This window comes from Polyergus mexicanus, unplaced genomic scaffold, assembly GCF_030449975.1.
Source record: "Polyergus mexicanus isolate NDT 795.1 unplaced genomic scaffold, iyPolMexi1.0 SCAF_17, whole genome shotgun sequence".
Taxonomy (NCBI): Eukaryota; Metazoa; Arthropoda; class Insecta; order Hymenoptera; family Formicidae; genus Polyergus; species Polyergus mexicanus.
Genome location: NW_027223337.1, coordinates 1668392 through 1684021, shown reverse-complemented (window position 1 = coordinate 1684021; position 15630 = coordinate 1668392). Strand labels below are relative to the sequence as shown.

At 33.0% G+C, this 15630-nt stretch overlaps 2 protein-coding genes across 2 annotated transcripts in view; one reads left to right on the top strand and one right to left on the bottom strand.

The window, feature by feature from the left end:
* Window positions 1–8380, top strand: part of LOC138940725 (uncharacterized) — a 56315-nt gene extending 47935 nt beyond the window's left edge. The window contains exons 4-9 of the mRNA XM_070309866.1: window positions 1811–2063; window positions 4769–5023; window positions 5325–5444; window positions 5784–5966; window positions 7542–7853; window positions 8096–8380. Coding sequence (XP_070165967.1) covers window positions 1811–2063; window positions 4769–5023; window positions 5325–5444; window positions 5784–5966; window positions 7542–7853; window positions 8096–8257 — 1285 coding nt within the window. The 3' untranslated portion in view covers window positions 8258–8380. The remainder of the gene's footprint in view (window positions 1–1810; window positions 2064–4768; window positions 5024–5324; window positions 5445–5783; window positions 5967–7541; window positions 7854–8095) is intronic.
* The window catches only part of LOC138940723 (midasin), a 114447-nt gene that overhangs the window by 93494 nt on the left and 5323 nt on the right, over window positions 1–15630 (bottom strand). The window contains exons 6-11 of the mRNA XM_070309862.1: window positions 15027–15510; window positions 14370–14742; window positions 13960–14277; window positions 13579–13887; window positions 13263–13487; window positions 13042–13170 (exon numbers count right to left, since the gene is read on the bottom strand). Coding sequence (XP_070165963.1) covers window positions 13042–13170; window positions 13263–13487; window positions 13579–13887; window positions 13960–14277; window positions 14370–14742; window positions 15027–15510 — 1838 coding nt within the window. The remainder of the gene's footprint in view (window positions 1–13041; window positions 13171–13262; window positions 13488–13578; window positions 13888–13959; window positions 14278–14369; window positions 14743–15026; window positions 15511–15630) is intronic.

Here is a 15630-nt window from a genome sequence, read left to right as displayed (position 1 = left end):
GATGCTAAACATTCTTTCTACAGATGCACTGCTTGGTAGAGCTGTATTATATTTAATAAAAAGTTTTTTAAGTTTTGGATAGTCGTTTAACATTTCTATATTACAATTATTTGATTTTAAAAACCGTTGCAATTCTTCTTGTTCAGATTCATTTTGCACTGTTTTTTGCTCAAAAATGAAAAAATCATCGTGATCGTCAGATTTTTCAGCTTTTGGAGAATTTTCAGTTGATCGGATTCCCAATAAATCCTCCAAGTAATTTTCAGCACGTTTTCTTTTTTCTCCGGTTAACCAGTTTAACTTAAATTTTGGATGTAAACATGCTGCTATTATTAATTCTTTTGTTTCAAATATTGTAAGAAATCTAAAATCGAATATAGTAAATTAAGCGACATTGTTTGTTTTATTGAAATTAATACTTTTGAATCAATAGTTTAAAATAAAATAATATTTTTCAATTAAATCCTTATTTAAAATTAAATAACATATGTATTAATCAAATTAATAAGTTACCTTTTATTTAAACCTTGCTGAATAGCTTCAACTAATGAATGGCAATCTATAAGGTCAGATTTATTGAGATTTTCTAATTTTCGTTGCAAGGTACTTAGAATTGGTAGTAAATGAGAGCTCTGCTTTTCCGAAAAGATAAAGCTCTCATTGGATATCGCGCGTCGCGTCATCGCACTGGTCTGCAAGAGCCATAAGTTGATCAATCACATTCAAGCATTTTTACAACATAATAAGAATGCTAATTGCTCGATTTGCTTACGGCTTTACGGTTAAGATAAAAATTTTATCACGCACAATAGCAAGAATAATATCTTAAATAAATCAAAAAATTTGAAAAAAGTAACGATAAAAGTAACTGTTAAATTCGTTACTCGTTACCGAAAAATGTAACGAAGTTACTTTTTCCGTTACAAATAAAACTTGTAACGCCATTACCGTTACAGTTACCGAAAAAAAGTAACTGTAACGGTAACGGCGTTACAAGTAACGCGTTACTTCCCAACCTTGCATTTTCGAATAAAATTTGAGTTAAGAGAAACTCTCTCTTTCTTTCTCTCTGTCTATCTATATCGCGTACGTGGATTTGCTTTAATCTGGCGAAGGAATATCTTTCCGAAACTTGCTAAACTTTATTTCAATAAGTATATTGCGGCCAGATAAATTCCGCACGTGTTTACCGAACAAAATCTTGATCGTATACTGTATACTTGCGAGTAAACATAAATTGTGTACGCTATATCTCTCGATATATAATAAAATATCTGAAATATAATGTACGTGAGAAATTCCGTGAGTGTTCCTAAATGCGATATCAAACATATTCCGATATCAATCTATAAAATTTTATTAACAAAAACGCCGAAAGAAAATAAGCAATATTTTTTTTCAAATTATAAACGAATAAAATATTTTTCCAATCAAAAAATAGATATCTCAAATAAAAGTTAGTTCGACAGAATTTTCAGTTTAGTCAATATTCAGTATAAATATTGATAAATGATACGAAACACAATGAAATACACCACATTTTTGTTTAAAAAAGTCAATAGATCGGTAAAATTCTATATGTCACATTTTAGGAATATATTGTTTGTATATTTGTGCGTATGTGAATTTTTATTTGAAATAAAATTTCATTGCAAATAAGTTGCTGTTTTATGCAGCAATATCAAATACAAAGACGTTATATTATAGAATGCAATGTTAAATCTGAAAATAGCGAAGTAGACGAAGGCAGAGCGAGACGAACGGAATAGCGAATGAACATATTGATGCCCGTTTATCCTGGGATTTGCAGGTGGTCCCAGGGATTGTTATTCCACCAAGCCATGGTAGACTGCGCGAGGGCCGCTATATTGTTGCCTCTTGGCTCCAGTATATTGAATTGTCAACCCGTTAACAAGTGTTCCCTGGTCGAGACTGCTTTTCTGCTACTGGTGACCGTTTCCACGGTAAATATGCTAACAACCGTGTTAAACGACAGCCCGGTATTTCCAGAGAGCGACGAGGAGGCAGATCTGACCGCGCCTCTGCTGATGGACTCGCCCCAGGTAAAAATTACAGCGCCAATATTTAATGTGATTTCTGTTCGCATTCGCAATGATTGTCTCAGATACATCGCAAGATATAATTTAGATTGTCAATTCATATTATGTTACATTGTTCGTAAACTCTCTTTTCGAGTCTTAGCAATATCAAGTTTCAACTTATATACTTAATGCTGTTGCAGCTCTTAACCTTGAGCTCTTCTAGCTCACAACTTGTAACTTCTAATCCTCAATTTTCAAATCTCAATCCCGCATTTAACATTTCTCTGTCATAATATTTCTATTGCATTTTTATTGTATGTTGCTGAGTTCGTCAATATAAAGATTGAAATATTTATCGCAATCGTATTTTTATAATTTATTGAATAATTGTCGAATCTCTATAATAAATGTTTATTTAATAAAATATATCACTTTAAGCCTGTATTGACTCAAGTTAATTTATATCTGTTTGCTTATGGCAAGCAATTGATCAAAAACATTGATGTATGAATAAATCGCGTGACCATGGCTAACGCAAACGGCGCTCGTCCATCTCGCATACGAAATGACGGAGATTTCCACCTAACCGCAGTATTGCGATGATGAATTTAGTGGTGACTGATTGCGGTGCAAACTGTCTGCATTACGCAGCGCGGATTGTCGAAGTGAACCAAATTTTTCAAAGGGAAATTAATCGCTTCGTCGGAGAAAGACATTAATGCTTCCACAGTCTTGACTAAAAATATAAAGCTCTTTTAAAAAGTCGAATTAATCATTCGTAAAAAAGATTCATAAAAAATGGTTTTTAATTCATCCTAAAATAACTTTGTATGTTAATTTATTATAAATATTCAAATATAACTATGTTAAATAAAATATGTGTGTGTGTGTGTGTGAGAAATAATGTTTTAATATGCAAGTATGTTGTCTAATTTAATTTACTAAATTATTTAAAAAAGTGTCCGTATTTCGATCTAATTTCTCATTCGATGCGAAACAAATTTTGCTTTAAGAAAATTTTTAGTTCAACTTATTTACCAACATATTCAATTCGTAAATTGCCAGAAAGAATAACGGAACTTCTGCACCAAAAAGGGGGGGGGGGAGGAGGAGGAGAAGAAGAAGAAGAAGAAGAAGAAGAATAAGAAGAAGAAGAAGAAGAAGAAGAAGAAGAAGAAGAAGAAGGAGGAGGAGGAGGAGGAGGAGGAGGAGGAGGAGGAGGAGGAGGAGGAGGAGGAGGAGGAGGAGGAGGAGGAGGAGGAGGAGGAGGAGGAGGAGGAGGAGGAGGAGGAGGAGGAGGAGGAGGGGATGGAGGAGGAGGAGGGAGGAGGAAAGGAGATGGAGGAGGTGGTGGAGGAGGAGGTGGAGGAGGAGTAGGAGGAGAAGAAGAAGAAACCCACATTTATTCTCAAATTCGCCAGTTTGTCCAAAATTTGATGCAAATCTTACGAAAGATATGATGACACTAAATTAGCGCAATTTTTCCCAACGATTCGTTTTCCCTGATCGCATATAGCAGCAGTCGATCTCAAATTAATTTGACGCAAACTTGTACATCAAGCAATAGTTGACTCGTTTTTGCAACTAAATTTTAATGATACGACGGTCGGTTAACATGCGAGATGCCTATTAATATATACGCGAGAAAATTGCAACAGCGGTCTTAATATAACTCGTTTCGGTATAATTTATTATAATTTTTCACGAAACAAATTATTATATCACAAATAAATAATAAAAAATTATTGGGGATATTTAATTTAATATGGAATTTATAAGAATTTTGATTCTTGCGATATAGTTATCAAGACGTTCAATGTTGAAATATTAAAAGTTGTGACAAATAGAAATTTATTTCGATATTTTCGATAAAACAAGGAAAACTTAAAGTAATATTTTCTACGAAGAAATGATCGTAACAGTATTTGATCAAAACTTAGCTTAGCGACAGAGTGGTCTCTACTGTTTACGATCAATTGCGAATTACAGGATTTAACGGATCGCTTTAGAATGTAAACAGAAGACATGGGATTATTGTAAACTCGTGTTACAAATCAATCATGATATTCTAAATTAAATTGCGTTTACTCGAATAAAATATACGTGTGTTGTGATTTTGTTTTACACTGTACAAACAAATTTATAATTATATAAAAGTATTATTTATAATTATATAAAAATCCTATTATGTTGCAAATAATAAATCAAATATCATAAATACGCGCTGTATTTAATATAAATTTGTAAATTTAAATTTATCTTCATTTATATTGTATAAGTTTATACAAATTATTAGTATTGATTAAATAATTAGATTGAAATAGCCTCGGTTACATTTGCAAAACTCACCGGAAATTTATTTGCATAGCATCAAGTACTTTAATTAAAACAATTTGTGTATTGTAATCTTACATAATTTATATTTTATGTGTTCTCTTACTTAAAAAAAAAAAAAGATAAAAAGTTTTATAGGAACTCGCAAAGAAGATATTTAAAATATAATTAATTAATTTAAATAATTATTTCTATATTCCCCCCTCCCCCCCGAAAAACAAGATTCACGTTTATCTATCTTCATAAAAATATTTCTACAAACGAGAAAGGATTCGTACAATTCGCGAAGCATTAGAACCTTGAGAAATTTGTTGAACTCGGAAGAAATATCACGTGAATGGGGAAAGTCCTTTTTCGCGAATTTTTTCAAATGATTTTTTATCGTTTTGCAGTGCGTGCTCTTTGGCACTTTCATGATCTGGTTCGCCAGCATAACGATAAATCTGGGACCTACGTTTCTCAGCGGGGCCTTAGCGGCTAACACAGAGAGCGGGCACAATGCGCCTAGTTGCCCGTTGATACATGGCCCTTTCCGTCATTATATACTCAACGTACTCTGGATTGTCATCAACATCATTTGCGTGGCGCTCACGCTCTTTCATTTGAGAAAATTACACAGGGATCTGACGAAAGCTAATGTCGAAGCGGTGAGCAAAAATCATATGTATTAATAATCAAAATATCGTTATAAATATATAATTATTGAAACTTATAATATTTATGCTAATAAAAATATATATGTATAAAGTTACAGAATAATAAAAATTTATGTATAAATCATGCTAATAAAAATGTAACATTAACTTATAAAAAGGAATAAAATTTTTAACGATTTATATTTTCATACTTTTTTTTTATACGTTTTTAAAATATGTTTTTAAATAAGATACGTATTTTTAAAACATTAATAAATCTCTTCTCCTTTTGTACAACCGCGTTTATGTCCAGGTACGAGTAGCTGGCCTCGTCACAACGCTCGTTAATGTGACAGGCGGACATCAGGGTGCAACCAACGCGCTTGCAACCGAAGATGGCGTAGTTAATACGAGAAACGGTACAACGCCGAAAGTAAGTCGTTATATTAATAATTTTCCACGCATAAAATGTCTCTTTATGTATTAAAAATTAAATTTTCCAAAAATAGAAACTTATCGCTATAAATCCTTATTTTTATTTCATAATTATATTTATCCATAATTTTTATAATTTAATGTTTTTTTTTAATTTTAAACATCACTGATAATTATCAACAAATCTAAATTATTTCTCTACGCTCGTTCCTTATGCTTTAAAAATATAAACAGAATTGAGCATATGTGTCAAGCAAGAGATGAAGATGGCAGGCGGAGTATCAAAGGCGCATAAAAATTTAAAATTATTCAGAAACGGCATCTCGATATATTTCAGAGAACAGGCGCCGTCGAAGAGCATCGAAAAATGAGGAATTACCTCAGAAGGATGGAACGCGAGGGCGTGCAAAGAGTGAAAATGTTCCTGGTCATAACGGCAGCGTACGTCATATTTTGGGGACCATTGTTTTTCGTTACCTTGGTGCACCATCCTATTATAGGCAATCCTACAGGCTACGAGGTAATTAGAATGAATAGAGCATCGACGAAATTAGATAATGGGAAGTTTGTATCTGCTGTAGCTTTTACAAAGTTTAGATTTACTATCGATATTTATGCTCTGTAAACATGTCGATAATTACTTGTCATTTGCAATTGTACATCCGTGTGCACTGGCAATATCAACACGCGAATATAGATCTTTTCTTTCAATTAAGATATTCGCGCGCTTTTTACTCACTATCATAATTTGGCACGATACGATCTCTAAAACACCCCGTATGCGAAATATCATAAAGCTTGTCGAACAACATTGATCTGATTTTCTATACAAAATCATGATAGAAATAAGTCGAAAAGTTCGCGAAGAGATACAAGACATGAAAACGGAACTTGTTCGATCGTACCAATACCAGACTGATCGTGAATTGCAAGTCGGTCGAGCAAATTCGTACGATTCAACGAGCGGAGAGTTTCTTCCGCGAGAATTTTTCTACGAGAATATAAATTTTCCAAAGAAGCAAGCGCATGTCGAAAAACTCAACGACGGCATCGCACAGCGATATTGCTGATGCAGTATCGTAGCAGATGCACGAAATAGCTGCCTTTAATCTTCTCAATAGGCCCCCGATATTTTGACGAAGCAAAAATCACGACGCAATGAAGAAACGTAGAAAGATGATTCTTATCTATTTCCTAACTAGATAAATTCCAATATTTTTCCACGTATAAATTTTATATAGAGTGCTTTAATAAAAATCTCTTTTAAATATAATCTTTGTTTATCTTAAATAGAAATCTATATAAATAATTAAATATATTTTTATCATTCATATAATTAATTTTTGCTGTAATCCTATTTTTATATTAGGTGTACAACTTTGCTTCCGCCGTTTTTCTATAGACGGCTCTAGCGGTAAGTAGTGGTCGAAATAAATAGATCATAGACGTCATGCAATAAACTTGGGCATCTGTCAACATAACCCCATAGAAACATTAGTCGATTTGTGTCCGCGTCATAAAGTTATTCTCGATTGAAAATGTCAGTTTACGAGCCAAATTCTCGTCATTTGCGGGAGGTTTTAATTTTCTGCTTCAATATGAAGAAATCTGCGGCTGAGGCTCATCGAATGCTCTCAAATACTTATGGTGAAGCCGCTATTAGTAAAAGAACGTGTCGTGAGTGGTTTCAACGCTTCAAGAACGGTGATTTTCAGCGTCGAAGCGCGGCATAGCGGTGGAAGAGAGAAGGTTTTCGAAGATGCAGAATTGGAGGCATTACTTAACGAAGACTCGAGTCAAAGTCAAAAAGAATTGGCACGATCATTGGGAGTGACTCAACAAGCAATTTCAAAACGTATAACCAGTTTTTTACAATAAAGCGTCGAATTTCGGAAAAAAAAGGCGGAAGCAAAGTTGTACACCTAATACTTTAGAATAAAATACTAGTTTTTCCGTTCCTATTACTTCCCTTTCTAATTTATGACTACGCCGTTATCTAATTTTGCATCGGTGTTTGTAGATTCGCATTTACAATTTATATCGTACTATTATATAATGCATCTAAATCACCGGGTTTCGCGGTTTGTTATACCAGGTGACTCTGCATATTGCGTATGTCCATGCCTTTATAAACCCGGCTCTGTTCCTCGCCCTACATCGAGGATTGCGGCAGGGCATGTCGGACGTGTGTTGCGGCTGCTGCGAAAGCATAGCCCGATGGATCCTCGGATCCGCCGCTACTAGTCCGATACAAAATGTCATGTTACCCCGATACGAGGCACCGATGAATCTACCCTCGCCGCCGGATCCACCCCTGGCGGCACCGGTTGCGCCATCAGGATGCAATCTTACCGATGTGGCGCTTCTAAAACCACCCCTGCCACCGACTGCCAAACACTTACTGGTGGTAGGACACTCGGTCGAATAATCGCCGAAACTTATCACGGAATTCGTTCTTAATGACTTAAAGATTGGTCTTTAATGACTCAAAGAGAATCGTTTTAATCACTTGAAGATTGATCTTTAATTACTTGAAAACTAATTTTCCTTGATATCTCCCTTTTCCAAAATATTGATTTTTTATACGACTCTTTTACAAATATTTTAAGCATGTGTTAAAATGCGTACAAATATATAATTATTCTACAGGACAATTCTATCGTGGTACCCGATCCCTGGAGCTTGACTTCAAGACCGAAAAGCCTTTACGAAGAGGAACTGTCCAGGAGATCGAGTCTCCTACTGCCCCCACCTACAGAATTGAACGATCTCCAAATGAGTCCGACAAGTAGTGACTTGCCCAGCGAATGAACAAGCAAATTATAAAAAAATTAACAACGCACCAGGAAATGTGACGACATTAATTGACTACAATGTAAAAAAAAAAAAAAAACGCAAAATGATAAAAATAAATTTTTCGGGAAGAAACCTTCCTTTAAGATCCTCTCCTAGAGCATTATATATTTTAATCAGATATTTATATTGTCGATAAAGCCGAAATCGAATGAATCGTTTACTATAAATATTGCCATCAACAAATATTGTCATCTAACTATTTTTTAATCACGAGAGTTAATATAATAAATAAATGTATGTATCAGCGAAGATATCACAAATATTTGTATTTACGCGACTGCTCTGGAAAACGTCTGTAAAGCTTTTTGTTTTTAGTTTTTAACAGTAATATCAATAGAGCCAACTACATTGGAACTCCATCGTAAATTTAATTCAAATCAAATCTTAAATTAGGTTGCAATAAATAAAATGATTTTCTGCGATGTCAAAGAGCGAGACATCATGCAGTATAAGATTAATCACAAGGATAATGTATCCTGAATTTAAAAAAATAATTGAAGACTTGATGTATATGTTTACTTGTACTTTTATGAGATGCACATATATTAGACTTAAAAATATCAACAGACTGATTTTTTTCACCAAATTCGTATTTACATCCATGTCATTTTATACAATTCTCAAAAATCGTCCAAAATTGTCAGTCGAAATGATTACTCTAAATATGCTTTTTAATTATTAAATATAACTTTTATACTTGAGAGAAATAGCATTGCTATTTTGCCGTGTTTCAAAAAAATGCCTGCAATTCTATTTTTCGCAAATTTGTGGCTAAAATCACTTTCAACAATTTTTATCGAAACAATGTAATTTTTATCACTCTCTCGGGATGTCCAAAAAATAATTATAAAATTTTAGATGATAAACAATATTACAGCAAGTAATATTACTATAATTATTAATTATCAATTGAAAATTAATTATTAGTTATTAATTGAAAAAATTGGATAATGGAAAATAAAAATTTAATCGTACAATTGGCAGTAAAAATCAAATTTTACACCAATTTAATACACACTTTGGGACATCTTATATACTAAACAATGAAAATCTTTACTTGTTATTATAAACTGTTCACCAATTCCGTATATGATTTAAAATAAAAATTGAAATATGATTATTTTTTTATTAATTGTGCGCATGTTGTCACAAAATCAACTAAGTAAGAAAAAAAATATAATAGAGATCGCAAAGAAAAAAATTTAATCAACCGGGCATCATCTGAATATATCTGTGATTGCTTATAAACGTCCTAGTCTTCGTCCTAATGTCACTAATAGATGTATGTATATGTATAGAGAAGATATATATATATATATATATTATGTTTATAGATAGAAGGCGCGCGATATACAGGGTGACCCATTTTAACTTAGGCAGCCAAATAACTCGAAAAATAAGCACACTACGAAAAAATGTTTAGAATCAAAATTTTGTCATTTCGAGGGGGACGTACAATGACGTTAAAATGAGCCCCCCCACCCCTTCCCCTGGGCGGTGAGGGGGGGCAAGTTTGAAATCTTAAATGGGAATCCCTATTTTTTATTGCATATTCGGAATCTTTGGCTAAAAACACATACAATTTGTCTGAAACATTTTTCTCGATTCATGATAGATGGCGCTGTAATCGACGAAATTCAATTTCTTCGATTTCTCTTACTGAGAACCCATGCTTACGATTCTGCAATAAATTAACAATAAAAATACCACGTTTTCATTGTTAATACTCGAAATTAGTCTTAAAACAAACTTCTCATTATTTTTTATTACTCATTAATTACTTCTCAAGAAACTGCTTTTAGCGTAACCTGCCCTTTAGGCAACTTGAATGGTGCAAAGTACCGAGACATTTTGGACTTTCCATCTGATGGAGTTCCTCTAAGTATCCCTCCAAAATTTTGTCCATTTAGTGCCAAAGTCACAAGTGTTTATGTATTTTTTTAACATTTGTACTCTGATAAAATTCTGGTAAAATGGCAAATTATACGCCTACAGAAGTAGTCGATATTCTTATAACCTTTGGCGAATGTGGTAGAAATTACAGACTTACTGCCCGTACTTATGCGGAGCGATTCCCAAATCGCCGCCATCCTACTGATCAACAAATTATAAACATTGAAAGGAGATCTCGTAATAATCCACTTCATCGCGAAAGGCGAAGGAATAGACTTCATAATATGAGAAGTAATTAATGAGTAATAAAAAATAATGAGAAGTTTGTTTTAAGACTAATTTCGAGTATTAACAATGAAAACGTGGTATTTTTATTGTTAATTTATTGCAGAATCGTAAGCATGGGTTCTCAGTAAGAGAAATCGAAGAAATTGAATTTCGTCGATTACAGCGCCATCTATCATGAATCGAGAAAAATGTTTCAGACAAATTGTATGTGTTTTTAGCCAAAGATTCCGAATATGCAATAAAAAATAGGGGTTCCCATTTAAGATTTCAAACTTGCCCCCCCTCACCGCCCAGGGGAAGGGGTGGGGGGGCTCATTTTAACGTCATTGTACGTCCCCCTCGAAATGACAAAATTTTGATTCTAAACATTTTTTCGTAGTGTGCTTATTTTTCGAGTTATTTGGCTGCCTAAGTTAAAATGGGTCACCCTGTATATAAACTTAAAAATGTTAAATAATTGTGTATAATTTATAATCTGCTTTTTCAGCTATACTTTCTGTATTAAAAAACAAAACAAAAAAAAACCGAATATCTGACAAGGCAGAAAAAAAACAACATGTATTAGAAAGTATAATTAAAAGAAAAAGATTTACAATCCCTTCCTTCGCGTAGGTGCACTTACTAGATGTATATAACGATTGGATGTATAATCTTTCGTAAAATGGCACTATCGTATGAGCTTTTTCACATCTGGGGACTCAATCTTCTCTCGAGAACATATATTATATATATTAAATTACATATATATTTTTTATGCGAGATTTTAGAGACTGCACCCGTTGCAATCGCACAATGTATCAGCGTTTCGCTGATTTAACTATGCATTACATCGACGTTTTTGCTTTATCCAAATGAGAAATAGCGTTGTAAGGAAAAGGAAATATAGATAGACGGCCAAATTATTTATTTATTCTGCAAAAATTGGAATAGTTATGACCCATGCAAACGTACGTGTAGACAATTTTTCCATAATATTTCATTTACTATTATAAATATGTATTTGCTATTAATTCTTTTTTGATAATTCGTATTAATTATTTTTAATTTTAATTCAATTTTTATTTCCAAAATAAGATTATACGAAATTGTAAAATAAAATTAAAATGAAAAGTAAAATTCAAACATAAAATTTGCTAACGGATTTGTTTTTCTCGATGTTTTATGTTATTTATAAGTCCGATAAAAGAAATCGAAATTATCGTAATTTTTTTTGACGTTACCAAAATATGTATATTATTGGTTTTATTAAAATATACATATATTATGTATATTAAAAATATATTAAAAGTGTTAGTATATAGGGAATATTTCTTATTGTATAGTGAAAAGCATATCAATGTAGTGTCACGTATTTGAAAACGAGTGTGCAGCGTAATATTATATGGCGACTGTTAATGTTTGTTAAAATTACGTGGGATTAATTCCTCATTTAATCCTCCTATCTCTCTTTATTTGCCATAAATGTGTTGTTAAAAACAGCATACGAAAAATGCTGCTTGAATACAAGTCAATTAACTATCATAACTAACACACTTTCTTCATAGGTGTATCACATGTAATAAATGTCCAATGTAAATTAATGTAAAATACGCGTAAGAGAAGATGTCAGAACAAAACCGAAATTTTTTATTGTAATTTTATATACGCAATATCAAGAGAATGAAAAAATATTCAAATATATAAAAAATATATGAAAAGATGCATCTAAATGGAAAATTTCGATGCTGCCATAATTAAATTGTGTTTGATGTACTGTACATGTAACTTATTTTTGCAACAATGCTTTCTTATTGTTAGTCGACACACACACACACACACACACACACACATACACACACACACATATTTGATGATTGATATTTTGTTTCTCAACGAATTGAATGTAGAATTTGGAATTATATCTGGCTAAATTAGAAATTTATCGAAATAATATAGCATATTTAACTCCTGTGTATAGAGTACATGTATTAAAAATTTCATAACGCGATTATTTTAGGATCAGGTTTATTTAATTCAGCCTATCTTGATTTCGCTTTCTTTTAATAACAAATATCTTGAAATTATCAAAATTAATTTTTTTAAAGCGTGTTTAAAAGCAAAAGCACTAGAGCGAATTATTCTAAATAATCTCGTCAGGGAAAAGTATTATTAAGAATATTTTTAAGCAAGTGATATCTGAGAAATTGCTGTAAATGGCAGCAAAATATGCGACACCATATAAGCTATGTAATTCATAGCTCATTGTCAGAAAGGAAAAGAGAGAAAAAATGCATTATATTTAAATGTATATAAAATCCTGCTCACATATTTGAAATAAAGATCTGTGTAATATATGTAATCACATGTTTGTCTTCCTATCAAATGACAATACTATATGTTTAAAATGATGAAAGAGGTGATATGTTTTCAATTTGGCTTTATACTTATATAGTTAATTATTTAACAAAAGATTGATCATTTTCTTTCATTTTCTTCATAACTTCATCGTTATTTTTCACGATATTATATATGCATTGTTAGAAAAAATATTTAATTATTTGTCTCACGTGGTCACTTACCTGTTCGAAGCCACCTAATATCTCTGTCGTGTCCATCGCAGAGTTCACAGCTATTGACTTCAGCTTCTGACCCATCAAAGCAGCAAGTAGACGAACCACATTACTCTTCCCACAACCTGAAGGACCAACCTATAATATTAAGTTTAAAATACGATTAGTTAACCAAAAATGAAAAATTCTAATAAAAGATATATATGAATCAATATAATAAATAAACATACAAGTATAGACATCCAATTCATCTTAACGCATTGCATAAGGCTCTTTAATACCGTTCTCTGATCTCTGAGTACTAACAAATTGCACTCCTCGTCTGCGCAGCAATTTTTCCGTCTTAACGTTACATCGCCGATGAAAAGTTTATCTGCCGTGATGTACATCGGCAGTTGATTAGGTGGAAGCGGATATTTTTCGAACGAGAACATTTCTTGATATATATGATAGATCTGCAATATAAATCCATAATATAAAAAATATTATATAACGCTAAAGAGAGACTATTTTATATATTTTAATCTATGATATTGATGAACTTACCTTTTGCCGATCTTCATTAGTCCTCATTCTATTAACATAAATAAGTTCCATACAATCACCCGGATTAAAATACTGTTTATCGCCACGAAATTTGTTAAAAGCAGCTTTGATAGTTATCTCACACCATCGAGTGATATCTCGCAGATTCATTTCCCACGGAGATCCGGCGTGTCCCCACACAACGCCAATTTCCGATGTTAATTTACTATTGAACTGTACCATATTATTGATTAAGTCTATGGGAACTTGTGGAAATTGCACATTAATTATAAACTTCAAGTCGTCCTCCATTAATGCCTCTACGAAAACCTATAAAAATAATAATCTTAGAAAACAGAAGTTATATTTTGATAATATTATACCAAGTTCTATAAATAGTACCTGAGTAAATCTATTTAAAAAAGACTTCGGTAATCCTCGTCTAGCTCCCCCTTGCCGCAAGGGATTTTGACAGCCAAACAATCTTGTGCCAGGTTTAACCGAGAAGGTCTTCTCTAGTTCGGGAATATATACCTCTCCCCTATGATCGAAGCAGGCGTTAAGGCCTTCCAGGACTGATTGCGATGCTAGATTTAATTCATCGAGTAAGATCCAATATCCGGCTCGCAAAGCTCGCAAAAACGGCCCATCTCGCCAGGCAAATTCACCACCTTTTCCACCTTCTACGGGAAAATCGGCGCCAAACAAATCGGATACGTCCTGTAAAAGATGTCATTTATATTAATTGTCAACACAATATGTTACTTTAATGACAATGCTGAAACTCGTGTGTCGCTTTTTATGACACGTACCGTTTGGTCGCTTAAATTGATTCTAAGCAAAGTCTGTCCTGCAGCTTTGGCGAGAGCGGAAACCAAACTGGTTTTTCCTACACCTGGACTTCCTTCCAACAGGATTGGTTTACTCAATTGCAATGCTCTTAATAGTTTCAACGTATTCAGCTTTGTAACGGGAGTTGTAAATGTAAAAACGTTATTTTCAGAAGAGATGTGCGGACCTTTCTTGATATAAAAAGGCGATATGCCAAATACATCTGAATCATCCATAACGACTTTTTCGTTTACTCGAGAAGTTTCCATGTCAAGATCAGATCTTATAGTATTTTCAATCTCTGATTTAATAAATCGGAGAGCTGCCTTTGTAAAATCCCTCAATTTGCTATTGCTAACAATAAATAATAATTAATCGTTAAATATTGAATTTTTTGTTGCATTAAAGTCAATGTTAGCGTTACATTAAAACGTGATATAATCACAATAGAATTTATGTATTTTCTATTCAATGTAAAATTAATTTAATTTAAAGTAATTTAATTTGATAAAATTTAATATATTTTAATAAATTAAATTCTTTATGCAAAAGATTTCTTTAGTAAAATTTAACAAATTTAATTCGTCCAAAATTTTTATATATTAGATTAATATTATTTACTAATATAAAAGGCTTACCTTTCCGAACCTGTACAGCCGGATCCAAGGCTATCGATGTATGTGAGACAGGCACCGTGATAATACGCTTCTCCGACTGTCAGTCTTGATATGAGTGCATCGCACTGAGTGCACATATTTATGAAATCGACCCAAGTGAGCACATCTCGTATGCTCACGGTGAGCTTCTTGCCCACTTCGGTCGTGTGTAACCATTCAGTAAATCTCAATATCGCAGTGGCGATGAACTCTCTCATCTGTTGCGAATCGATGCGGAGATTGTGCACTATTATGTCGCGCCAATCGCTCCTTGCCATACATCCTTCGCACCACACCTCGGTGAAGCGATTCCGCAAGGCCGGCGAGAGCTCCTTCTTACCGTAATCACCCCCGGGATTCATCGTACCAATAAATACAAATTTCTCGTCCGCCACGATTACAGCGTTTTCTTCACCATGTGAGGATTCGATTCCTCTCTCGGTCAATAGAAGACTACGTTCCGGTTCTGTAACATAGAAAAATTACTAATAAGTGTGTGTGTGTTTCATAATAATAAAACGAATTAAATTTCGTGTTTTTTTATTTTTCAAGTTTTTATCATAAAATTTAATCACCATTGCCATTA